This window comes from Colossoma macropomum, unplaced genomic scaffold (genome assembly GCF_904425465.1).
Source record: "Colossoma macropomum unplaced genomic scaffold, Colossoma_macropomum, whole genome shotgun sequence".
NCBI classification, from domain to species: Eukaryota; Metazoa; Chordata; class Actinopteri; order Characiformes; family Serrasalmidae; genus Colossoma; species Colossoma macropomum.
Window position 1 is genome coordinate 16143305 of NW_023494793.1, and position 27187 is coordinate 16170491.

The 27187-nt window shown below is 37.1% G+C and overlaps 1 protein-coding gene across 1 annotated transcript; it reads left to right on the plus strand.

Moving 5' to 3' along the window:
• stac3 (SH3 and cysteine rich domain 3) lies at positions 1-15891 on the plus strand. Its single transcript, XM_036578646.1, has 13 exons — positions 1-222; positions 564-612; positions 921-999; positions 2882-3038; positions 4140-4237; positions 4391-4451; positions 6087-6184; positions 6800-6866; positions 7886-7932; positions 10353-10444; positions 11268-11319; positions 11464-11601; positions 15140-15891. Exons 2-13 carry the CDS (start codon positions 596-598, stop codon positions 15236-15238), a joined length of 1005 nt encoding a protein of 334 aa, XP_036434539.1. The 5' UTR covers positions 1-222; positions 564-595; the 3' UTR covers positions 15239-15891.
• The last annotated feature ends 11296 nt before the right edge of the window (positions 15892-27187 follow it).

Here is a 27187-nt window from a genome sequence, read left to right on the forward strand (position 1 = left end):
CACACATACACACAGACACACACCCTATGCCCATTTTAGTGATCAGAGGAAGGACTGTGGGTTATAGTACACATAAGCCACGGAGAACATAGTTCTAGCTGGCATCTGACTGGAGTTTAGGAACTTTCTAGACCTGTGACTGTTATTTATTACAACGTACTTGTGCGTTAAATCTTTAACTGAGATCTGCCAACTGGACTGCAAATCTTGCTCAGTCAGCAGGTATGTGTCCCCTACGTTTCTTCCATGTGTGACTGTTAATATGTACGCGGTGTGTCAATCTATGACTGACTGTTGTACTTGAATGTTCGGTACATATATAAATGCTATCTGTTAAATACAAACTGAATGAATATGAGCACTTGAAATGTAATTCTTATTGTGTGCTGTAGCTCTGCCTGGCAGGAGACCCAAATTTAGCCTTGCTGAGGTGGGCTTCTCTGCCTAGGAATAGCAGTTGTGTATGTGTGTTTGTGTGTATGTTCATGTATGTGGAACTGTGAAGAACTGTTCCCATCAAATAAATAATCTAACCTCACTTACTATTACTACTACTACCACAGCAGAGTGAAAACTGCCAAAGCCCTTCTGCACCATGGCTCAGTATGACCAGTGAGTATATCTGACGGTCCAGGGTCACCTGCGGCAAAACTATTTGCTTGCTTATTTATCTATATTTAAATTTTTCCCTTCATTTCTTTCTTTATTTCTTTCTTTCTTTTGATATTTTGATCTTTCTGTCATTTTTGGTTTATTTCTGTTTCTCACCTTTTCTGTTTTTGTCTGTTTGCTTGTTTACTTCTATCTATCTATCTATCTATCTATCTATCTATGTTTATTTATGTATTCCCTTTTCTTTCTGTCTTTGCTTGTTTGTTTCTTTGCTTCTTTATTTCTTTTTTCTTCTTCCTTCCTTTCAGACTTGAGGATAAAGACTCAGTGGATATCCATGATAACCCACCAGTACCTGATAACGTGGTCAGAGAGGATGAAAACACTGTATGTATCACACATGCTTTATGTTGTGCCAGTTTATAAGCTGAATTAATCTGAATAATATTTATAATATTCTGATAAATAAATCATAATGTATTATAGACTCATTGAATTGTAATATTTTGATAACATTATCTGAATTTGAGACTAAATCAAACTACTATATAATAACATCTTGTATTTGAATTGTATTGACTTGTATTATTAACATGTTAAAATATGAAACATTCATACACTTTGAATTTAAATTACTAAAATTTATTTTCAAAATCATACTGTGCAACCTTTATTTGACCTTTATTTTCAAAATTCTGAAATGTATAATGTATAATGTATAATGAATTCAGCTGTAAGTTCACGCAGTATAACAGAAATTTTTAGAGGAGATGTTCAAAATGAAGACAAAAGAGCTGTCTACCTCAGGGAACTAATTATAGAGAAGCACAACTTTGTGGAAGGACAAAAACCGTTGCAAAGTCATTGCACATTCTTGTCAATGACCTGCAGTGCTTTGTACAAAAGGTGAAAAACTCTCCCCAGCCGAGCACTTCTAAGTGAAACGAAGAGAAAGTACTTTGAAGCCAACTATGATTCTGAATGAATTGCACATGAACATGACACCTACAGGGAGCACTTTCCAAAAAGAGTATACACTACTGTGCATATTTTTTTGACATTTTCACACATTTTCAGTTGTATTTGATGAATGCACTTTACATATGTTTCTTTCCCTTATGGGATCACAAAGAGTCTGCAAAACCTAGAAGGTTTTACCTGGTATCTGCATTTATGTGGGAAAAGGTTTAATAATCTAACAATATTACAGTCAATCTTGTCTTGATTGCTAATGTCTGGAGCACACTGAAAACTGCACACCAACCAGGTCACAGCGTCTGTGCTGTAAAATACCACCTTGACTGCATTATGCTGTAGGGATACTCTACAGCATAAGGGACTGGCAACCTAGTCAGGACTGGTAGGAAAGTGAATTGTGCACAGTACAGAGACAAACTTGATAAAAACCTTCACCCTGCAGCTAAAAACCCAACCAGGGATGATGTAAGTGAAAATGACCGAAAAACTATACAGGAGCAGATTAAAATGAAAACAAAAGAGCCAAATGGCTCTCAGTATCATTCTGTGCCGTTCTGCGCTCATAAGACCGGTCATGGTTTATTGTTTCATCTGCTGTGCTGCTAAATTAAAACCAGGAAATACTGAAGAAAAAATACACTCAAGAGTGGCTCAGCAATGGCTAACAGGCTAATAGCTATACACACCACAGAACATGGCTGTCACTCCAACACAGCCACTTGACTTAGTGCTCTCAGAGTTTTTATTCTATAAACAGGTGCTATTTGAGTATCAGTTAGCTATAACCAAGCATGTACTGTACTGGATGGCACTCCTAGCCCGCAAACTACACCAGCGTTAGCTGAGCTCTGCAGGCTGCAGTTCAAAAAAACACAAAACAGGTTCATTTTGGCTTTCTGTCACTCAATATTACTTCTCAGAGATGAGTTTTTATCATTTACCCTGCAACTGTAGAGCACCAGTTAGTCGAAATCAAACTGTGGTTTTCATGTGGTGTTAGATCAGTAGGCCATGAGCTAAGCTAGCTAGGAGAGAGGAAGGTATAGGAAGCTATAGATCCATACACCACAAAACAGGTTTCATTTTAGCTCTCTGCCCCTTAATTATGAATAAAATATATAATAAAGTATTTTACATACAAATTAAAAGATGCTTTAAAATACTTAGAAAGTTTATTATATTATATTATATAGTGATATACGTCACTTTTTATTAGTGAATTTTTTCTACCTTATATTTACTGAGTTCAGCTTTGGCTATTTTAAAGTCTCTCTCTGTCTCTCTCTCTCAGGTATATTTTGTGTATGATGAAGAGGTAGAGGAAGAGGAGGCTCCTCCGCCCCCCACCCCTGAACCTGTAGTGCTGGTGAATGACAGGCCGCATAAGTTTAAGGACCATTACTGCAAGAAGCCCAAGTTCTGTGACGTCTGTGCTCGAATGATTGTCCGTAAGTCTGATAAGCACAAAAACAGAAGCTGAATCGCTGCATAAGCATCCTTCAGCGCTGATGTGTCCACATCGCCGCTGAAAATGCTGCTGCATGTTGTGGGGAAGTCCAAAACTCTCAAATAAACATACTAGACATACAGTCATGTGCAAAAAAATCACGTTTGTGGATTTTCTAAGTGAAGATAAGCTAACACATCCTCTACAGAAAAGCAACCGCATATGTCAGTGCAAAATTAATGTTTATTTTAAAATATCAGGAAAATTTTATAATTTATGTTTTATTTTTTTCAATGTGTCAGAAAAATGCCATATTTAAGTTTGCTCTCTGTAGAAGACTTAAAACATGTAATTTGATAAGGAGTCTTCAAACTTTTCTGTGTGACTGTATATTACAGACTTTGTGCCTCACTATACTGCCTTCAAAACGATGGCTCTTTTTATTTAAGCCTGAAGATTAGTTGTGCTAGAGTGGACAAACATTAAAGGGTGTAGAGCTGTGATCACAGTTCAGGTGCACTGGTCTTACCAGATGTGTAAAACTTACATCGTACAATACTTGATCATAAAATTAAAGTCAATTATTAGCATTACTTTCACTGTACTTTTCTGTTCTATATAAATAGTAAATAGTAATACTGCCTACTGTTCAGTAATTTGCTGAGTCATGACAGAAAGCTGCCTTTCCTACAGTGATTTCACAGCAAATTTTAAATTTTCTGAATACAGTATTTTACTGTGAAAAAGGTTGTTAGATGCGAAATCCTAGCAGTTAAATGGGAATTGCACCAATTCTTCAATATTTGTGCATAATTCAATCATTGTGGTGTAAACAAAAAATTCACTGAGTTAGAATTGTTATTAGTAGTGGTGATAGAAACCATATGTCTGAAAAAGATCTATGCAATCTAGGTCAGCAGTTTAACTGCACATACACACAAACACAACTACTCAAATACACATGAGCCAATGAGCTGTAAGAATTTATGAGCTGCCTAAAATAGAACCCTCTTTATTTCCCCCTTAACATTTAAAAATGGCATATGACTTATTTTGGTTCTAATTTTGGTTCTCTAACTCTTCCATCTCCCCTATTTCACAGTCAATAACAAATTTGCCCTGCGCTGCAAGAACTGCAAGACCAACATTCATCACGCATGCCAGTCATACGTGGAGTTCCAGAGATGCTTTGGCAAAATAGTGAGTATATCAAACTATAATTTACCTTCCATCATTCATCAATGTGTCAAATTCTCAACTTCAAACTGTAGCATAATAGTCAAACTGTGCGCACACAATGCTATAATGTAAGCTTGTCATCTGTTAACATGATAAAGTCTCTTGCCTTTTCAGCCACCAGGTTTCAGACGAGCATACAGCTCCCCTTTGTATGATCAGGAGATAAATAACCCTGGTGAGTATCACTCACAGTGCACATACTACAATACACCATGCAGAAGTATTGTAGCATCCTGTAGTGTGGTGTTTGGTGTAGTGTAGTGGGTAATACATCTGTCCTTGGGCAAGACTCCCAACACTACCTTTGCCTACCTGTGTAAAACGATCAAATTGTAAGTTGCTCTGGATAAGAGCATCTGCTAAATGCCATAAATGTCCTGCACAGGCTCTTGTGGTGCTGAGCTTGGTAGAAGAGATTAAAATGTATTATATCAACCCAATTACTTTATTTAAATTGGCTTATTTGGGCATTAATTTTGTGTTGATTAACATTTTAGTCATGTTCAACTACTTTTTAATCGTGTAAATTCAAAGTGCCATTTTTTCAGTAAGTTGCTTAAGCTCATTTATGAAGTTTTTTTACTTCACTACTTTAAGTTTTAATAACTGTTTCAGAGTAAGAAGAAATGTGCGTATTAACTTGTAAACCAAGCTGAAAGAAGAAAGTCATTAAATGTAAAAGATTCGGTTCTGATAGCCAATCAAAGCACAGCATCATTGAGCTCCATGAAGGCCACAGTTTAACCCTGGTATGTTCAGAGGCGTCAAGCTTGGAGCCAGAGAAAGGATAAGATTACCAGCTCACATGACAAACATGTGCTGCCAGGTTTGTAATCTGCATTAGTTTTCAAATGATTAAAAAAAACAAGGCATTATTATGAGCAGCAAAACATGCAGAAACCAGTCGAGATCTTCATGTTTCACCACTGAACTTCTGATCTTCAACTCTGAGAGAGCATGGCTGTTAGCCTGACTGGCTAGCAGATCTTAGCTAGCTAAACAGGTACCAGGTTCTTTTCTTCTTGCTTAATTTTTAGAATAACGAGAGAACATGATAGCTATTTATTAAACTTAAAAGCTGTCACATACGTTTTATTGCCTGTTAGCTAACTTAGCTAGCTAATGTGCTTTGGGGAAATGTGCTATTTGCTGCATTCAAAATGTAGTGAATGGCTATGCATTTTGCCACAGGGAATTTTTTGATAATGGATTAAAAATCACTTAAAGCTGGGATACTGGTCCTATGCAGGCACTGGAGGTATGAGTACAATACAACAGCAGCATATTTTGCTAAGCCATATAACTGTGAAGAGTAAAATACAACTGAACTACAAAACCCATGGCTCAGTGGGGTGGCGCTTCATGGGTAATGTGTTGATGACATTATCCATGCAACAGGCTTTGTAGTCCATTTTGGGGAAAATGCTCCTAAAACTGTATTTCTGTCTTTTACAACCTTTTATTACATTATTTGGAACAATGATATAATGTCACATATCACTGAATATTGGGGTACAGTTTGTGAAGTGCAGCACCTCTCAGCATTCTTAATCTATATTTTGAATGCAAACAGCAGGGGGCGACGTGACTCTTTTTCTTCCCTGTCACATAGTCACTAGCTAGATTTTTAAAGGTAAAAAAATGTACTTTATTAAATAGTACAAACTGTATATAGGATTATATAGGCAACATTTCATTGTACTCAAGTAAATTTCTGCAGTCTCAATACTTTAGAAAACAACTGTATCAGTGTTTATGTGACATTTACAAAAGAAGCCATCTTAACACAAATATATATGTATGTTTGTAGGCCAGCAAAATCGCAGTGACCCAGTCTTTGATACACTGCGTGTTGGGGTTATCATGGCCAATAAGGAGAGGAAGAAGGCATCAGAAGATAAAAAGAATGTAAGTAAATTCTATTTGGCTCTTGCAATACATATCACAGTACATATGTCATTTGGTCAATCAAGAAATGTGTGTCAATGGAAAAATACCACCATATGACCACTGCCAACCAGACCATTGTTGTTTGGGGTATTTTTGGTTGGTTGACTATTCTCAATCCAGCAATATTCAGTGATGATCCTAAGGTGGTCTCTTTTCTTTAGTGGACGTGGTAGAGAGGGGTTGACAGACTGTGCAAAGACAGACAGGCTCCAGTCTGTAACTATATACCTACAAAATATATAGTGAACTGGAGGCACAAGTTAATATTCTTACAAACTGGCAATGGTAGAGTATTACAGGCCACAAAGAATAACTGAACAAATACAAATATGAATACAAATTAACAAACTGTACATATACAAAACATGCAATTATTTCTAAATAAAATGGCTGAAGATACTTTCTTCCATGTTTGAAATTCAGTATTTGTCAATGTGCTAAAACGTTAAAAAAGTGTATAAAAAGTGCCTCCACACATAATACACACCCTTCACAAACATACTTATTTGAACTATTATGAAGTAGACATCTCATTTCAATCTTTAAATTTGCAACATTTAATGTTTTGACAAGATGATGATGATGATGATGGAAGAGGAAGAGGCCCAGCAGCCAAAAGAGGATGAAGAAGGGGGTGAGGGTAAGAGCAATAGTTATTTTAACCTAATAGTTTGTTTACATAACTTATGTACACCACTCTGAGACACTGTACAAGCTGGGTCCTAATAATATATCAGCAAGAAAGGAAGAAGGTGAAGCTTTGAAAATTACCATCGACTATGCAACGTGATATTTAAATGTTTGGCAGTGATTCTTCTTGTCAGTTCAGCTTCCTGTGAAGTTAATGAGGTCTTCTTACTGGTGAGATGATGATGATGATGGCTGTGAAGATCATTGACAAAACAACCTTTTTTTTTATTTTTCTTCAGTGCGGTACACTCAATGTACATTCAATGAGACACATTAGGATTCTATATGAGGTTTTTACTGCTATTGACCAAGTAAAATGTGAACACTCGATGAATTATTTGACAGATTGAATAATTTTGCAGAAATAAAATGTCCAGAAGTCGTGTTGGACATGCATTGATAGTATAACTGTACTGTATTTCTGTGTAAAAATTATTCAGTTTTTTGTTGTGAAGTGTGCTTTAAAAGTAAGATATGCCTGAAATTTGACCTTTCGTAGACTTCTGAAAGGCATAGAGCTACAGTGACTTAAAAACATAAAAGCAGTTCAACTACCTACTGTCAAAACTATTGTATTTGTCTGAGGAAGCTGTTGGGCTATTCCTTCAAGACTGGAATGTGTTGCAAGAACAAAGTAAATTGTGGTACTTTTTTGAGCGCTAAGATGTTTAACAGTTGTCCACTGAGCATTTTTACATTTAGCAGGCCTAAATTTTTTACTACATTATGCACAGTTCATTCTTTTTGAGGGAAGGGAAGATTTGAGCTTTTTACTGTTAAACAAAAAAGCGTTAGCTTTCTGTGCACATTCTAGTGATGTGTGACTAAGAAAGCCAAGTAAAACTATTTCTGATATTCATTTAAAAGAAGAAATTGCTTTATGTGTTAGAAACCAGCATGTTATCTGATTTGAGCCTTTATTGTGCACTGACTAAATCATGCCCACGCTGTCCTCTGTTATTGTTACAGGAAAGCAGGATGGAGATAAGAAAGACAAGACAGCTGCAGATGACAAGGTAAGAGATGCCAGGATTCCAGGTTTCATAAGTTTGTAAAGAGAAATGCTATTGAGAAGTATGTGAAAAAATATAGTATATCTGTCAGAATCAGACTTGTGTTTACCAGTTACAAGATGTACAAGGAATTTTTCTTCTCTTGGTGCAGATGTCAACATAAGATCTCATAGAAATGTAGATAAAATGTATAAAATACTAAATAAGTGGAAAAAGTAATATAAAATATGTACAGTTATGTACAAGTACATTTTGAGAATGCATATACATACGCATTGTACATATGCAGTATAGTGCAAAGGTTTTAGGCACCCGAGAAAAATACTTTTTACTGCATTAGTGTTGATTTGTATTTATTCTAATGTCAGATGGTGGTTAACCAAGCAAAATATACTTTATATGTTTGTACACAGTTTGATTAGTTGCACAGGAATGTATGAGGATGTGCACAGGTACTCGAGTACTTGATGTGCCAGTATTTGAACACTGAAATCACTGTTTGTTTATTTGTTTCATTTTGGGAGGACATAGAAAATATACAGACAAACAATTCAGTAAAATGCAGATTTTATTATTTGACAGGACTGTAAAACATGAAAACTGTTGCTCATATTTGTGAGTAAATATATTACACTTTTCTACTCTGAAATGGGAGTGCCTGAATGTGGGCGCTTTGCTAAGGACAAACCGTTAAGGATGTGATGGAGAATATGTATATAAGCATAATACACTGCTCAAAAAAATAAAGGGAACACTTAAACAACACAATATAACTCCAAGTAAATCAAACTTCTGTGAAATCAAACTGTCCACTTAGGAAGCAACACTGATTGACAATCAATTTCACATGCTGTTGTGCAAATGGAATAGACAACAGGTGGAAATCATTGGCGATTAGCAAGACACACTCAATAAAGGAGTGGTTCTGCAGGTGGGGACCACAGACCACTTCTCAGTGCCTATGCTTTCTGGCTGATGTTTTGGTCACTTTTGAATGTTGGTGGTGCTTTCACACTCGTGGTAGCATGAGACGGACTCTTCAACCCACACAAGTGGCTCAGGTAGTGCAGCTCATCCAGGATGGCACATCAATGCGAGCTGTGGCAAGAAGGTTTGCTGTGTCTGTCAGCGTAGTGTCCAGAGCCTGGAGGCGCTACCAGAAGACAGGCCAGTACACCAGGAGACGTGGAGGAGGCCGTAGGAGGGCAACAACCCAGCAGCAGGACCGCTACCTCTGCCTTTGTGCAAGGAGGAACAGGAGGAGCACTGCCAGAGCCCTGCAAAATGATCTCCAGCAGGCCACAAATGTGCATGTGTCTGCACAAACGGTTAGAAACCGACTCCATGAGGATGGTATGAGGGCCCGACGTCCACAGATGGGGGTTGTGCTCACAGCCCAACACCGTGCAGGACGCTTGGCATTTGCCAGAGAACACCAGGATTGGCAAATTCGCCACTGGTGCCCTGTGCTCTTCACAGATGAAAGCAGGTTCACACTGAGCACATGTGACAGACATGACAGAGTCTGGAGACGCCGTGGAGAGCGATCTGCTGCCTGCAACATCCTTCAGCATGACCGGTTTGGCAGTGGGTCAGTAATGGTGTGGGGTGGCATTTCTTTGGAGGGCCGCACAGCCCTCCATGTGCTCGCCAGAGGTAGCCTGACTGCCATTAGGTACCGAGATGAGATCCTCAGACCCCTTGTGAGACCATATGCTGGTGCGGTTGGCCCTGGGTTCCTCCTAATGCAGGACAATGCTAGACCTCATGTGGCTGGAGTGTGTCAGCAGTTCCTGCAAGATGAAGGCATTGAAGCTATGGACTGGCCCGCCCGTTCCCCAGGCCTGAATCCGATTGAGCACATCTGGGACATCATGTCTCGCTCCATCCACCAACGTCACATTGCACCACAGACTGTCCAGGAGTTGGCGGATGCTTTAGTCCAGGTCTGGGAGGAGATCCCTCAGGAGACCATCCGCCACCTCATCAGGAGCATGCCCAGGCGTTGTAGGGAGGTCATACAGGCACGTGGAGGCCACACACAATACTGAGCCTCATTTTGACTTGTTTTAAGGACATTACATCAAAGTTGGATCAGCCTGTAGTGTGTTTTTCCACTTTAATTTTGTGTGTGACTCCAAATCCAGGCCTCCATTGGTTAATAAATTTGATTTCCATTGATGATTTTTGTGTGATTTTGTTGTCAGCACATTCAACTTTGTACAGAACAAAGTATTCAATGAGAATATTTAATTCATTCAGATCTAGGATGTGTTATTTGAGTGTTCCCTTTATTTTTTTGAGCAGTGTATATGCTATATTAGTCATGACTAATGCAATAAACATAGTTTAATCTATATAACAACATTATGTTATTAATTATTCAGGGATTACTGACAGTGTGTATTTGTTTTATGTTTAAGAATAAGAAGCAGCAGCAGACCTTCAGTCAGTCTCACTACTACATGGCTCTGTACCGCTTCAAAGCAATAGAGAAGGATGACCTGGATTTCCAGTAAGTGCACATTTTCTTTCTTTACGAATGCATTAAAGATTTTTCAAAGCTTTATTTTACTTCTTACATTATATTTTTTTATATACAGTGAGCTCCATAATTATTACCACCTGTGGTAAAGTCATTTTTTAAATGCCTTTGTTGCTGTCTAGCTCAATCTCACACTGAAAATATGAGAAAAATCTAAATTTGTAATAAATAATAAGAAAATTATATTTTTGAACAAAGCCATGTGTCACAATTATTGTAACCCCTGCAATTAGTGCTTGTGCGATATTCCTTTGCCAACATAACAGCAAATATGCTTGATGAGAATGGCCTTGTAAAAAGCTTGATTCTGTCATTGAAACACTTTTTGTGTGGATTTGAATGTACATTTTGTGTGGAAGATTCAGTCATGTCTTAGAGATGGGGATGAGGTTGTTTTCTGCATAACCGTCTTCTTTTTATGCCTAACCCACCATGAGTGTTTGTCAAAAAGCTATTTTTGTCTCATTTATTAGAACCCAGTTCCAGTCCAAGTTCCGATGTTGATGAATGACTACGGCTGTGTTTGAAATCGCATATATGTTGTGAATACTTTGACTAAATTGACTTTAATTTTAAGTTACACTTGTCTCATATTTTTATTAGACATTTTTTCCATGACCTTTTTTATACCCATCTTTATGAAGAGCTGCAAAAATTGTTCCAAGAAGCTGACTGTATTCTTCATGTACTGTATTTTAATCACTGTAGACCCTGACTGGAGCAGTGACTACAAAAACACATAAGCATAGTTTAATCATGGCTAAAGGTATATCAATGTATATGTGTGTTTCAGCCCTGGAGATCGTATTACAGTTATTGATGACTCTAATGAAGAATGGTGGCGGGTGAGTTTTACCTCATATTTTGAACATACTAAATGTATGCTACATTCTTGCTGTAATCTATATCGGTGTGTGGTGCTTTTTAGGACCACATACCCAGTTATCAAAATAATACATTATGACAGTACTGATGTGTATGTGATGCAGGGTAAGATTGGGGAGAAGACAGGTTACCTGCCAATGACTTACATCATCAGAGTGCGTGCAGGAGAGAGAGTCTACAAGGTCACTCGATCCTTCGTGGGGAACAGAGAGATGGGCCAGATCACACTAAAGAAAGACCAGGTACGTGAGTATGTGTGTGTGTGTGTGTGTGTGTGTGTGTGTGTGTGTGTGTGTGTGTGTGTGTGTGGTATGTGTATGTGTGTAGAGAGAAAAGCAAAAGTGAGAGCTGAATTTATTTGTTTATAATGAATGATCTATTTGTGGTATATTTCTGCCAAATATGCTTCAAGCTTGGAAAGATTCTAAATATTGATATAACAATATCTTAATTCTTGATGTTATGTATCTTTTCTGGTCATTCTTAGCTCTGCTCATCATTCTGGACATGACATTTGTAGACACTTACTCAGTCAGTGTTTTATCTAAAATCAAGGGTACAGTCATATGCAAAAGTTTGAGCGCTCCTAGTCAAATTACATTACATTTTGTTGATTTTCTGAGTGAAAATAAGTACACATTCTGTACAGAGAACACACTTCTGCAAAAGGTAATGCACAATTATTGTTTATTTGTTGAATTTAATATATTGGGGAAAATCAACAAAAGGAAATACTTAGAAAATCAACAAAACATGTAATTTGACCAGATGTGTTTTAACATTTGCATAGAACTGTATTAATAGGGAGTTTGTCTGAGTTTGTTTCCTAGTGCTGTGAGGATTTGATTGCATTCAGCTACGAGAGCATTAGTGAGGTCAGGTACTGATGTTGGATGATTAGTTCTGGATCACAAACACCACTCCAACTCATCTCAGAGGTGAGATCAATCACTCCAGAGAACACAGTTCCACTGCCCCACATTTCAAAGCCTGTGGCTTTATACCTCTCTAGCCTAAGCTTGGCATTGGGCATGATGACCAATGCTTTTAAATGGAGATTGTACAAGCTGTGTGTGCTGCATAAATTGAATACCTGTGTCAGCAATGAGTTCACCTTAAAGTAGTTGAATTCACTAATTAGACGATACGTTTGGACATATAGTGTATCTGCATTTTTTCTATGCAAATGAGAATTGCATAGATAACATTTTCTTGTTTCACACTTCATTAATTACTGTATCCACCCTAAATGACCATAATCATGGAAAATCTTTTTTGGAGAAAAGAGGTTTATGTGGTTTGTAAACACTAAAGCCAGATTTCAGTTCTTTTTTTTAACTTGCACTCACCCACTTTGACTCACCACTCGGATGTGTGTGACATCTATCTTATACAAGTGGCCATTTGCAGATTACGAATGAATTTTTGCAGATTACGAACAAATTTTCAAACGAACACATTCGTTCTTGACTAGCTACACAAATGCAAAACGTTTTTTAAGAAGTCAAATAACATACATAACGTGTGTGAGTAATTGCTTTGTCTGACTCTAAACATGGAGTAGAACTGTGGTGAAATGCATTTCTTTTCGTTCTTGTTAGCCATCTAGCCTTTAGCATGCTAATGAGCCAGCTAGCAGAGGAAAGTGATGAAGTTGTATTAGCATACATTTATAACAGATGGAGTAGTTTGTACCTTAAAGTCCAGCAAATCAAATGTTTTGGTTTTGAAATGACAAGAATTTTAAAGCAGTCTATTGCTAAAGCTTACCATTGCCATTATTTTCGGGTTTGAAAAGTGAAATGCATCACATGGCAATGATTTCTGGGCAAGGCTGCTGCTAAAGTCAATGCTGGTGTCTGCTTGATCCCTTGCCCCCTGAGATGGTGCTTGGGATTCCCCCGAGGGGAAATGACAAGGCCAGGTGGACGAGGGCTTGTTAAAAGTGGTATTGAAAGAGAGGTGGTAAGGATCACTAATTAGAAGGGGTGTCTGGACAGTTTTGGACATGTCTAAAATGTCTTTTCTCCCTTCCTAGCTTCCTACTAATCATTTGAAACCAGTGAGGTTGCACAGGGCTATCTTATTAGAATCATTTATGTCATTTTCAAAACAATATATTTTTTAAACAGTGAAACTGTTATAGTCCTTAAAAATAGATCCTACCAGTGCAATTAGGAGTTTATGTGCCATCAGCCACAGTATCACTGTAAAACTGCACTTATCAACCCCAGTCCTGCATGGGGAAACATGTTTACAGTCATTTTTACTGCAATACTTATTATTTCAATTTCTACATTCTCAATAAGGCATCTACACTGAAATGAAATGGTGCTTTCAGTGTGTCAATCAATTGCACATGAATAACATATATTGCATTGTCATTTTATTTATGTGCAACTGATTGACACAGGTGTAAATCTATGTGCCATCTGTAAAGTGTAGTGTTCTGCAGTACATTCTGCCCAATAGTTGCACAATACTTTACCATTATACTTTACTGTTTAGTACTGTTTAGTACTAATTTAGTATAAATAAGTTTAGAATTGAAAGGCTATAATCATTTGAATCGTTTGAAATACATCCTATGTGTTTCAACTCAGAGGCACTTTTTGTTATGGTAACTGGTAACAACTGTTGTTGTTGTTTGTTTTTTTTGTATCATGGAAGAATGAATTTTTCTCACTTTTTTTTAAATGAAAGTGTTTGATGTAGTATGTAAAAAACAGTGAAAGTTTCAAAATGTACCATTCATTCCCCAGTCCATTCCATATTTGGAAACTAAGGTGCTAAACCGGTTTGTTTTGAATTCACTATTTTTGTGATGTCAAATACATAAATAATTTATACAGATAAATACGTTCGTATATTTTTGCCTATTCAGCCTACAGAAGTTGAGCCCTGCCACTCATACTGAAGTTATAAGGAGTGTTAGTTTTTAAATGAGCCTCAATGCAGAGCAGCCAAACAGAACAGAGGTCATTTATGTATCTCAGATTTAAAGGTGCTGTATCAAATCAAATCAAATCTCATTTATTTCATTTTATTTATTTTATTTCTATTGTTTTATTGCTATTGTATTTCATTGTATTTATAATCACATTTACACAGGTGCGAAGGTGAGTGAAAATCATAGATGTGTAGCAGCCTTGTAGAACTTAAATACAAAATAAAAAAGAAAAAAAATAGATATACACATTACACTCTAAATATATACAATATACACACAATATACACAATAATATACAAAGGGGTAAATAGAGGTTGCAAAGTGGTCATGTAAAAATTAATTATGGCTGTTTTTGGTATATAAACCCATAAGTAGACCTCAGAGAAAAAAATCAAATATAAGGAAAAAAAATATGGGCCTGTAGTTTCCTGATGAATTACACACTGATTTGGAGCCCCCTAATGGCCTAAAGTTCTATTTGCATGTGCTGATCTGTTCTATTCGAGTGACTGCTCACACTGATCCATAAGCTGAGTCTTATTCACTTTAGAAGGGTTAAACATTACGTTTATAATATCTATTAACCTCTTATCTTTTTTATCCTATGTTGCCAATTGGGCCATAGCTTTGCTATTCTTATAGCAAAAATAAAAGCCGCTTTATAAGCCTCAATAAAAGGCGTTAGAGAAAGTAATAAATTAGACTGTGCAAAGCAACTTTCTCCCAGACTGGAACTGAGAAACAACTGTGTACCAAACACAGGCTAAAGAGAAGAAAACATGAGCTTTCTCATAGTATTAGAGAGTGTTTTGTGTTTGTGTTTTGTGCAGATCGTGGTGAAGAAAGGAGAGGAGGTGAATGGTTATCTGAAGGTCAGTACAGGCCGCAAACTGGGCTTCTTCCCTGCTGACCTGCTGCAGGAGATCTAAACTGCACCATTGGTCCACCCTGCCGGAGAAAAACAAAGTAGAGTTTAATATGTTACTTGTCATGTTATTCTGTATTCTGCAGTGGGGCATTATTTCCCTCAGCCTCATCAGTTTGACAGAATTATATATCATTTTCATGTTTTCATTCATCATTGCACTCCCACTGCAATACCCAGCAGGCATTACGCAAATACATCATACAGACATTGGGAATCCCTGTGGTGTCAACCAATCCTGACCACTAGCTTAATCACTAAAATATAGGCTAACAAATACAAACATGCTAGCATTAGTGTAATGCTGCCTGCAAGTCCTTCTCAGAAGTTCCTCGGAAGTACGACTTGATTTGTGTTTAAGTGGCTATGGTCGGAAACAAGATAAGATAAGCTTTTTTGTTTACGTTTGTTTTTATTTAACTAAAGAGAATCCGTTTATGCTGCATTACTGCAACAAAATGATAAGCACAGGATGCCAATACGTCAAAAATCAAACAGAAGCACATGTAAACATAAGTTTACATGTGCTTCTGTTTGATTTTTGATGTATGGATGATTGTAGCCTGCAGTGTTCACGTGTGGCCCCTGAATAACTGAAGTACAACCAGTTTACAATACAACTATCAGTGGCTGCTGTTGCTTTTTTGCCAACACACCCCCAACTTGGAAACTCGGGCCTTATCAGAAAATCCAATTTTCCCTTTAATAAATACAACATTGTGGTGGAATTCATGTGTGCTTATCTTGTAAACACAATATTTCCGACACGACTTGAAGGCAGCATAACTCTTACCTCGGATGTTGAACAAAATCATGAGGAAAACAATTATGATTCTATCTCTGTTCAGCACAAAATGGATGCCAGGGACGAGAGAAAAGAAACCAAACTGAGGTAAGGCATTTAGATAGCGTTTAGCTTGTTGTCGTCCCCATCTGACGAGTCATCAAAGTAATTTGAGTTACCAGTACTACATTTATACAGTAGCAGTAACGTTACCTATCTGGATTTAACAGCTAACAAAAAAAATTGAAACAGCCCACCCCCAAAATCCACCTTAAAGCAGGCTGTAGTTCCTCCTACCTCAGACATGCATCATCAGAAGGGGGTTTTCCTTTGCCTTTAAACCTGAAAATCTCACTTTAGAGACTGCTGCACCACTGTAGGAGGTGAGTATGCATATTTACACCAGATGTAGTTATGGTAACGCTTTTTATTTTGGCCAGCATATACCTTTAAACTTGTACATACACAAGGCCTGGCTTCTTAAAATAGCAATACCATGGAAAATAAATTGTATTGAAGAATATTAAAAGTGATTTCATCTGAGCGATATCATTTTGTTACTATGCAAAGCCAAACACACATCCACACCCAAAGTGAACTTGCCTGTTTTTGTACTTTTATAACTTTTAATAGCCAAAGAGGTGTCGATCTTCCCTTTGACTTCAAGTTTCATTATGGCCTTATGGTTTTACTGTTGTTTACAGTCATATGCAAAAGTTTGGGCTCCCTAGTCAAATTATGTATTTGTTTGATTTTCTGAAAATGTGAAAATAAGAACACACTTCTTTGCTGATGTGGCCTGTGAAAAGTTATGGCACACAAACATTCATTTACATATAATGATGCTTTAAAACATCTTGATTCTGCGTTTTAAATAAATATAATAATCAAAATCAATTAGGGGTTAGCAGGGAGACGTGTGTGCAGACGTTGTGAAAATCTAAAGCTGAAGTACTTGACTTTTAAATGTTATACAGTGAAATATATGACGGAAGCAGTATTTAGGGGAAATGAAGCTTTCAATGTTATAACAGAAGCCATAAAAATGTTGTGCATGTCTGAGTTTTGCCTCCATTGTTCCACATATCCATCCATAACGTTCACAAGACTTTCACATTCTGATTATATCTACAGTATTGTGTAGGTGTAGCTGGTGCCTGTTTTACTAAAAGTTTTGCTGCTAATGTTTGTCATCTTGTCCACTGCAAAGAGATCAGGTACAGACTCAGTTTCAGACTACTCTGTTATCTACAAACCGAGATTTGGTTCTAAATAAAGGCAACTATTTTTGTATCACAGTTCTGCTTGTATGGAGCCATTTTTCTCGTTTCTCATTTTTCTATATCAATTAATTCTCATTCATAACCAGGGATGAATCACGATCTTGCAAGCCCCCTGGGCACAACCATCTTTGGAGTCCCCTCAATCTCTAATAATAGCGTATAATAAATAAATAAATAAATAAATAAAACAAGTCCTGAAAAGTGAGATTAACAATGTTTCACGCTCATGTGTTGCTCTTTAAGTTATGCAAATATTCAGTATCCTATTGTGTACTTCATAACAGTAACGTACAATGCCTCATTTAAATAAGTTTCGCCTGTATTACAAATGACGCTTTGATATTTTGTGCTATGTTGTATATATTTTAAAAGACTGACCCCGAAGATTAATTAATTTAAAGTGATATTGGTTGTATGTAAGAAAATATCATATGACAAAATTACTAACTGAAAAATGCTGTTTGCATAAGTATTCGGCCACTGTGCTCTGGAGTCTCCAAGCTGAAAGACATTGCCCAATACAAGGACACAGTTGTCTTACTCAGTGTCAGAGGAAGAAGGGAAGCCACAGAGAGGCCAAAAATCACTTTGAAGGAACGAGTTCAGTGGCTGAGACTGGAGTGACCAGTCAATGATATCAAGAGCTCTGCGTACAACTAGCCTGTATGGAAAGGTGGCTAGAAAGAAGCCATTAATGAAGAAAACACATTTTGAACTGAAACGATGCATTGTAGAGAAAATTACAGAATTGCATTTCTTTACATTGGTATTTGCTATTCAAAATGTTGGAAAAAATGTTTGGGTACTATTTTTCCTTACAACAGCCTGCATGTACCTTTGCGCCATGAACATGTTTTAGGCCAAAATCTTCCCAAAATTATCATAAAAAATGTCTCAGGCATCGGGCAGTGTATTCGTAACTATTTCACATAATAACTTTCTGTGAGGATGCTTTTAGAGGCAGTAAACACTTCAGATGTCTGGTTCCCAACACCACTGTGAACAGTTTTGACTCTACAGCAGAGCATTTCACACCAATCCACACTGAGTGACTTTGTTTACATTTGAAAGATTTAACTATGCAGATTTTTTGCTTCAATCAGTGAAATTACCCTTTAATTTCACAATTTCTGACCTAGTATTTTAAAAAGCTATTCCATCAATGTCTATACAGCACAACAATCTATGTGAAAAGATACTGGCCTAATGGGAGTGTATATATGTTTCTGTTTGCGTTGGAGTGTTAAGAGTTATTGTGGCCAATAAAGAGACGTAAAATGAGAAACATTCTCCACTAGAGGGAGCTGTAGTTATCTTAAGAATCTGACTCTTAGAATCTATGTTCATGCGAGCACTTTATTGGAAACACTTCCTTGTATCTACACTCATTGTCCATTCTATCAGCTCCACTTACCATATAGGACACAGCTCTGCTGTGTCTGATCCACTCATGCCAGTGCAGCACACACTAACACGCCACCACCATGTCAGTGTCACTGCAGTGCTGAGAATGATCCATCACTCAAATAATACTCTGTGGTGGACCTGTGGGGGTCCTGACCAGTAAAGAGCAGGGTAAAAGGGGGCTAACAAACTATGCAGAGAAGCAGATGGACTACAATCTGTAACACCACAAAGTGCATCAGTAAGTGAAGCCGATACAAGGAGGTGTTCCTTATAAAGTGCTCATGAGTGTATATTTAAATGCAATTTCTTTTCTGTAGCAACACACTAACATGAGGTTGTCATATATACACTCCCATTAAGAAGGCACACATATATAACATGGAATCACGAATAATAATAATAATAATAATAATAATAATACATGTTATTTAGAAGTGCCTTTCAAAAAATTCATGGTCACTTTACAATAAAAAATTCAAATAATTAAAAACAAGTAAATGTATCAAATAGAATATGCCATTTTGAGCAGATGCGTTTTAAGATGAGATTTAAACAGCACAATAAAGTCCAACTGATGAATATATAGGGGATGCGAGTTCCAAAGTCTGGGTTCAAAACAACTGAAGGCCCAGGCACCAATAGTACTAAGACAATGGGTTGGAACCAACAGCAGGCCTATAAAAACAAACCTAATCCTAAAGTAAACTATAATGTCTACCATTTGGAAGAAAAAATATAAAGTAAAATCGTTTATTTTATTTAGTTCATTTAGTTTTATAAAATGAATGCCTGTCAACACAAGCACCAGCAAAAAGAGCCCATTTTCCTTTGCTTTTTTTTAAGTTACTATTCTCATGATTCGCATTTTATCAACACAGCTATAGCTGTGCAGCTCTTTTTGAAATGAATGTGTCTAATGTGGACAGCACTTTTTTAAACAATGGACTGTCACAAAGCAGCTTTATAGAAATTCAGGTCCAGACTCATAATGAGCAAACAGAGAGCGACAGGCAGAGCTGGCTGCAACAAAGAGAGAAGAAGAGAGCACACACACATATACACATGCACACACAGGGTCTCTGTGTGCTTGAAATGGGAATTTAGTGTTGTCTCACTGTCTCGCAGCTACTAAATGTCATACTGTTCCCACTGCAACACACTCTCTGATTCCTCAGGAGAGCAGAGGTCATCCTCTGCTAAAAACTTCACCCCATTATCTCTAACACAGTCAACATTATGTTCCAGTTTAATTTATTTTCTCATAATCTACAACTTATATACAACCCTGTTTCCACTTTTCCACTTCACCTCAGTTCATCTTAAATGAGCTTGAGCCCAGAGAAGGCAACAGTGTTTTCAGATCCTGTTTATATTTGTTTTCTTTTTTGCATGGTAGAGTTTTAACTTGCACTTTTTACTCTGCATTTGCAGCAATGGATTATGTTCACAGACAAAGGTTTTTGGAAGTATTCCTGAGCCCATGCAGTGATTTCCACTACAGAATCATGTCTGTTTTTAATGTACTGCCGCCTGAGGGCCCAAAGATCACAGGTAGCCAATATTGATTTTCGGCCTTGATCCTTGCATACAGAGGTTTCTCTGGATTCTCTGAATATTTTAAAGATATTATGTACCATAGATGATGAAATCCCCAAGAACTTTGATATTTTAGGTTGAGAAATGTTATTCTTGGATTGTTGCACTATTTACCTGCACAGGCTTTCACAGAATGGTGAACCCCTCCACATCTTTTATTCTGAAAGACACAGCCTCTCTGGGATGCTCTTTTTATACCCAGTCATGTTGCTGACCTTTTTTTAGCATTACTCAACCTTACCAGTTTTTTGTCGCTCGTCCCAACTTTTTTAAAACATGTTGCTGCCATCAAATTCACAATGGCAATTACATTTCTCTGTTTCAACATTTGAAATGTTGTCTTTGCACTATTTTCAATTAAATATAGGGTTTAAATGATTTGCATGTCATTGTATTCTGTTTTTGTTTACATTTTGCACAGCGTCCCAACTTTTTTTGCAAACGGGGTTGTATATCATTATTTGTTTTAGGGTTTCACTCATTTCAGGATATCTTAGCCACATAGTGGGATAATCTCTTCTTTATCTCGCTATGTCAGTACAGCCTAAATCTAGTGCTGACCCATGACTATTACAGCTAGGTCTTCAGTTTGGGGCATAATCATCAAGACTTGTTTAAAACTTGAGGAAAAAAGCCACCTGTATGATAATGCTAATTTCAGCTAGCGCCCCATGAGTTTTTTAATGATATGTTAATGCTGAGATTCGCTGGTGCACATAGAACTTTTTGGCTGTTCTAGATGAAACAAAGACCTTTGAAACTTCCAGAAGGCGCTCTGTATGTTTTATTTAAAGCCTGTAACACACACTAACATCCAATGCACATGTTCATGTGGTTTATGTGAGAAATAAAAGAACACTGAGGTGAAATGGTTGTAGTTCATTAGTTAGCTGGCACCTATCAGGTTTGATCTCTTTTTAGGGGTGTTTTTGAACTCAACTGTAGCTGAGAAAAATGTGGCCTAATTGCACATACTTAAAAATGACTTTACCAAGAAACCATATATTTTTAAAAGGCATTTAAGTGCAGACTTAAACATCAGGGTGTTTATTCAGATTTTGTAGAGGGAGGGAAAGAAGCCCTGCACAAACTGCATATGAGCAGTAGTGTGGAACTGAACTACAGGTGAGGATTAACTAGACTCAGGGGACATAACTTGTAAACAGGGACTGAACTTAGTAGTTAACATCAGCATAGCTGGCGCAGAGCCCATGTTTGTAATTTTGGAAACTCTGTTTTTAAGACAGTAGAAAAACATTCAACTGGCATAGAACATTTACGCTATATGAAGGATCTGTAAATGTTAAAGAACAAGTTAAAAGTCTCATTTATAAAACTGGTTCTTTAGTGAACTTAAACTGGTTCTTCTATGCCATCATTCTGAAGAGCCCCTTTGGCACCTTTAATTTTAAGAGTATAGGAACTAAAGGGTTTGCCAGGTTGACAGATGGGATTACTATTTTAGTTGAAGCAGCGGTAAATTCAGTGGTCCCTCATTTATTTTAAATTTCTCTGATTTGGATGGTTTCTTGTCCCAAATCTCTTGGCCCCTAATACAATAAACATGTCTAACAGTTTGTAGACACATCGAGGGCTTTTATAGGAGGTTTGTGCCTATTGTTAGTAGCAGCCTCTGTTCTTCTGGAAAGACTTTGCACTAGATGTTGAAACATTGTGAGGATTTTATTGGACTGAATTCACTATTTAGATAGGGTGTCTGTATACTTCTGGATAAACAGTGTATCTTCCATTTCAAGGTCATATCAAATAGAAGCGTCTCTTACATTTTCTGACTATCTCTTACTGCATGCAGACCAGTCATTTACTTTCCTCAAAGAAAATGTAATAATTCTGACAAAATTTTTGTTGCTCATCCAAAATATCACATATACTGTATACAGGCAATCATATACAGGATATTCTTATACAGTACGTCTCTCAAAATTTCAAGTCTCAAGTTGACTGTTGGGTGATGTTTAATTTCCCCAGCCTTCCTCTCTAAACCAATATATGACAAAAGCAACTTTCCCTGACCACCTATAACTCACTGACTTCTGCTGTGCACCAGTGCATTCATAATAGTATCAAGAACCTACATGCCCTGAAGTGCTTTTTTCTTCAGCATATAAACAACATCAACAGCAAGTCTTATGTTTTGTGGAAGAAGGAAATGAGGAGACTTTTGTTTTGTAATATTGGATTGTAAATGATAGGAAAATTTGTGAAAAAAAGCACATGTATGTTTTGTAACCAGTAAAAAGTAAACAAGTACAAAATGTACTTTAAAAAAACAGAAAAAAGATAAAATACAGAACAAGGATAACAATTAAATGTTAAAATAAAAAAAGTAATAATAATGAGTAAACCAAACAATTGTAGTCCAGCGAAGTGTTAAAAATATGCTAAATACCAGTGGCAAACTGTGACTATTAGAGCTAGGCCTTCAAATTGAGCAATGTTAAATGATGATGCAAACATAAAATCAACAGTACCTTTTTAGATTAGCTGTTTTTGCACAATCAGCTGGCATGTTTTGCTGAAATACAGTTGGACTTGTTCTACTAATTATTACCATTTTATTTTTTTTATTTTTGTTTCATATTCTTATTTTCTTTTATGCTTGACTTTTATTGCTTCTCATTGTAAAGCAAACTGAGCTGCATTTGAATGTATGAAAGATGCTATATAAATAGACTTTATCATTACTATGTGTATATTTAGTATGTAGGGCTAGCTTGTTTGAGCTTTCACCACAGCCTGTCACTCCTCTTGGCTTTTGATCTCTTCCTCCAGATATGCGTTTGACATCCTGCAGGGAGGAGGGTGAAAGAGTCAGAATGTAAATGGTCCCACAGCAGCAGCTCAGTCTCTCTGCAGCAGTCGTGTGTGCCCTGTGTCCCCTTGGCTTACGTCATTGAGTCAAAATATAGATGCTTCACTACATGTACAAAGCAATAGCAAGTAATCCATCCATGCGGGACAGGTGGTTACTATAGTCTTCCAAACCTCAACATCATGGAATGTGTTTGGATTTACTTGGATTGTGAGAAGCAGAAAATACAACCAACTTCTAAGACAAAAAAACTGAAAGCAAGTCTCCTGAAAGGAAGCTGCAATAAAGGCAAAGAGGAGACACAGTAAATACTGAAAAAGTTAGATGTGCTTTTGGTCACCCTCTTGTATTCTCGTGGTATTGTCCTCAGCAAATTTTCACAGCAATTGAGCAGATAGTTCTTGAGATTCAGCAGACCATATTTGAACTAACTGTATATAAATTCATTACTACTTTGTTCAAATATGTTTACATTTATTTATCAAAAAACAAATTGTGTTAGCTTGTGCACCACTCTCCCCTACTAAGCAAATACAAAAGATACACAACAAACAAATTCCACATAACTACAGAACCATGGGAACCAGAGACAGGAGCTAAACTGGAAAACCAGCAAGAAAAACATAGCTCAGAAACACAAGGAATAAGCACATAGTTTACAAGGCTACAAGGAAACACAGGGAAACAAGAAATATATATACAACAAAGAGCTAATGAAATAACAAAAGATACAGCGGTAAACAACAATAAACAGGGAGTTAAATATTCTACAGTCCACTTATGAAGTTGTGTAGGTTTATTTAATATTTTTTTCCATTTAACAGCATCTCTTTATTTTTCAGAATCACAGGTTGTTCCTGTCACTGTACCAAAATAACTCTGATTATACTTAAATGACCTCTTTTCTAATTGGTTGCCCTATATCTGATTGGTTGCCATTCAAAAAGCAGTCTGGGCTGAAATATACAGAACAAAATGTTAAGTTCAGACTGAAATCCTCACGGACATAGGAAGAAATAAACTTTAGCCACTCCTTTCGGATATGTAGACCCTTGGGAAGGTTGCAATGATATGATATTGTCTTCCTGACAGCCAAAAAAAGCACAACATTTAACTGCCCCCCTCCAAACACTATCTGCTCCATCTCTGCTACAGACTGTCTGCAGTGAGAATACTTCTTATTAATTAACCATAAATGGGTGGTCATATGTAAATGTGTTCACAGTTGTGACATCATAACCATGATGAATTCAAAATGGGCTGTTTTTGCTCCTTAGCTTCCATATATGGACTGTTGGTTGTCCTCTAGTCTTTTATCAGTGGTCACAGGATGCTGTTGTTGGCTTGATATTTTTGGTTGGTGGACTATTCTCAGTCCAGCAGTGACACTGAGGAGTTTAAAGCAGAAAGTTAGCTAGAAAGTGCTTTGACTTCACAAATATTAATCAATCTGCAATGCTGTAGAAAATTCAGACGCAACCCTGCAATTATTTAAGTTATTCATTTTATAGGGACAGAAAAAAGGATAAGGATCATATATTTTACAGGAAATTACTCAGAAGCTAAACAACTAAATGTAATATAGAATCAATAACAGTGTTTAGTGTTTTTTTAGATCTGAAGCAAGAGTGGAACCTGATTTTCTCCTCTCTCTCAAAGATGAAAGCTTTATCTAATGGGGACAGTTTTGATAGTCTACTAGGTCTGGCACAGTTGTTAGAAGTCCCTTTTTCTCTACATCTTTTAACCTTTTAAATGGCCAAGGCCTATTGGCAGGCCCAAGGTTTTACACAATTCTATAACCTGAGAATAGCTCAGCCAGTTTGCATTGAAGTCCCTGTACTTACTGAATAATATGCCTTTGTATGTAATAAGCCTGGGATTTTAAGGGGTTACATTTTTTTTACTCCTGATTTTCTACTTATTTTCTTTTGACTTTCCACTTTTCTATGCAAGTGCAGTATATCATATATATAATCTCCACAGAAATATCTCCTGATAAACAAATAACTTGCACTTACTGGTTGTTTTGACTGGAAGCTCAGAAAAGCTCAGAGAAGACATTCAGATATACTTAAGGAAAGGTAGAGTGAAGCCAACCTCAGTCTGTTTACTTCAGTAAAGGAAAGTCTGTGGACGCTGCTGGTTGTTTTTTCATGCCTCTTGAGGCACCGCAGGTAAAAAAAAAGCCTCCCACTTTTGCCTGCTCGAGGCAAAGCGCACAAAGAAGCAGCTATCGTCTTTCCGTGGAGAAGAAATCTGATCTGTACCAGCTGGTTCTGATTTTCAGAGTGTGCTAACATGTCTAGATATACAGTGCGTGTTTCTATGTATGCATAATGTTTATCATTACATTTCACTCTAATGAGCTAATTGAAGGCATGTGTAGACTGAATGTTTCATAACAAGACTTTTTTCTCAAAAGTACATTAAAAAAGGCTCAAGCGAAATGAGGTGGTCCTAAATAAACAAGTAAAGGAAATGGCTGTTATGTAAGTTCTGTTTTTAAGGATTTTTTTCATTTTGTACATTTTTTGTGCATGTAGGACACAACAGCTTTATTTTTTTCAATGCCCACAAAATCCAACCAAATAATCACTGTTGTATACCACCTTACAAAGCTTACAGGCTCATAGAAATTTGTCACAGACAGAGAAAAGCTTAAATGGATTTGCATTCCGAAATACAGTCACAGATGGACGGGGTCTCTGAGATTACAATGTAAACATTGAACTCTGCACATTTCCTGTGTGCCTTGGAACCATTTCCTTTCCTTGAGAGCAGTGAGAATAAATGAGATTTAGAAGCATAGTACAAGGGGTAGAATGGAAAAATGAGAAATAGCAGCTTTAAGCTTGAACGCGTGCATGTGTGCATGCACTTCTGTGCACACTCACTTAGCAGGGTCGAGCTATAAGCAGACTCGGGACAAAGTCAAACTTTCAACTCTGTGGATGGAGAAATAAACATCTGTTTCTCTCTCCACTGCTCCCTCTCTCCCTTTCTCACGACCTATGTGTTTACAGTGCAAACCCAGGGAGGCCACTTTGTCCGCAACACAAAGTCCCTCTTGAAGTGGTTTCCTTTGAATTCTACAGCTAGAAAAGATAGAATGGAAGTTTATTTGCTGTTTTCCCCAATGTGTTTCTACAGTGAATGACCCACCCCATGAGGAAGGCCATACAACTTTGGTGGCCTGTTTAAATAGAAAATGTCTTCAAGCTGAAATGAACTGGGATATAATCGATTAACCTTGTATACAATCCATATATTGAACTTATGCTCAGTTAATAGGCAGTAGATTCACTCAGAAGCATTCAGTGAAAGCCACTGGGCCATGCAGTGAAATTGAATTGGTGTCGTGGGTCCTGTTTTCCTCTTTTCCCCTCACTTTTTCCACCGACTTCAGTTTTGTAACAAAAAGCTCCATTGAACAGCAACCTGCAGGCTGAACTAACAGTGCAGACCTTCTGCCAGCTGGAGGAAGTCTTACATAACTTAAAGGCAGTAGTAGTTCAACTCAACTTTGAGAAAGTCAACCTTTTTAGTTTTGTGTTTTGTGGGCAGTATTAACATAATTTGCTAAACGTCAGAAGGGACCATATCTTTTCTTTTCCTCTGAGATGCACTCATGATGTTTCTGTTGGTTTATATATCAAAAACAGTCACTATAAATTTTTATATGACTATTATCCAACATCTCTTTATTCATTAGAATTGAACAGGCTGTGCCTATAAGGTCAACGTGTAACATGTAAGGCCTCTGTTCTGATTGGTTGCACTGTATTATATCAGAACAAAACACTTCTTATGGCTTTAGTATGAATGAGTGGAGCTAAACTGATGTAATCTGAATAGATGGATATTTAAAAAAAACATTGTTTTTTGTAAGATCACAAAAACAATGAATTCAGAATGAACAGTTTTCTTGGCAGTCTCGAGGGCCAGATGTGATCATACAACAAGAATGTTGAGAAATTTTCGGGTGGAAAAACAGATGCATTAGAGTACAAACACAAGTTTCTAAAGCCGTCCAATGCTTTGTGAAGG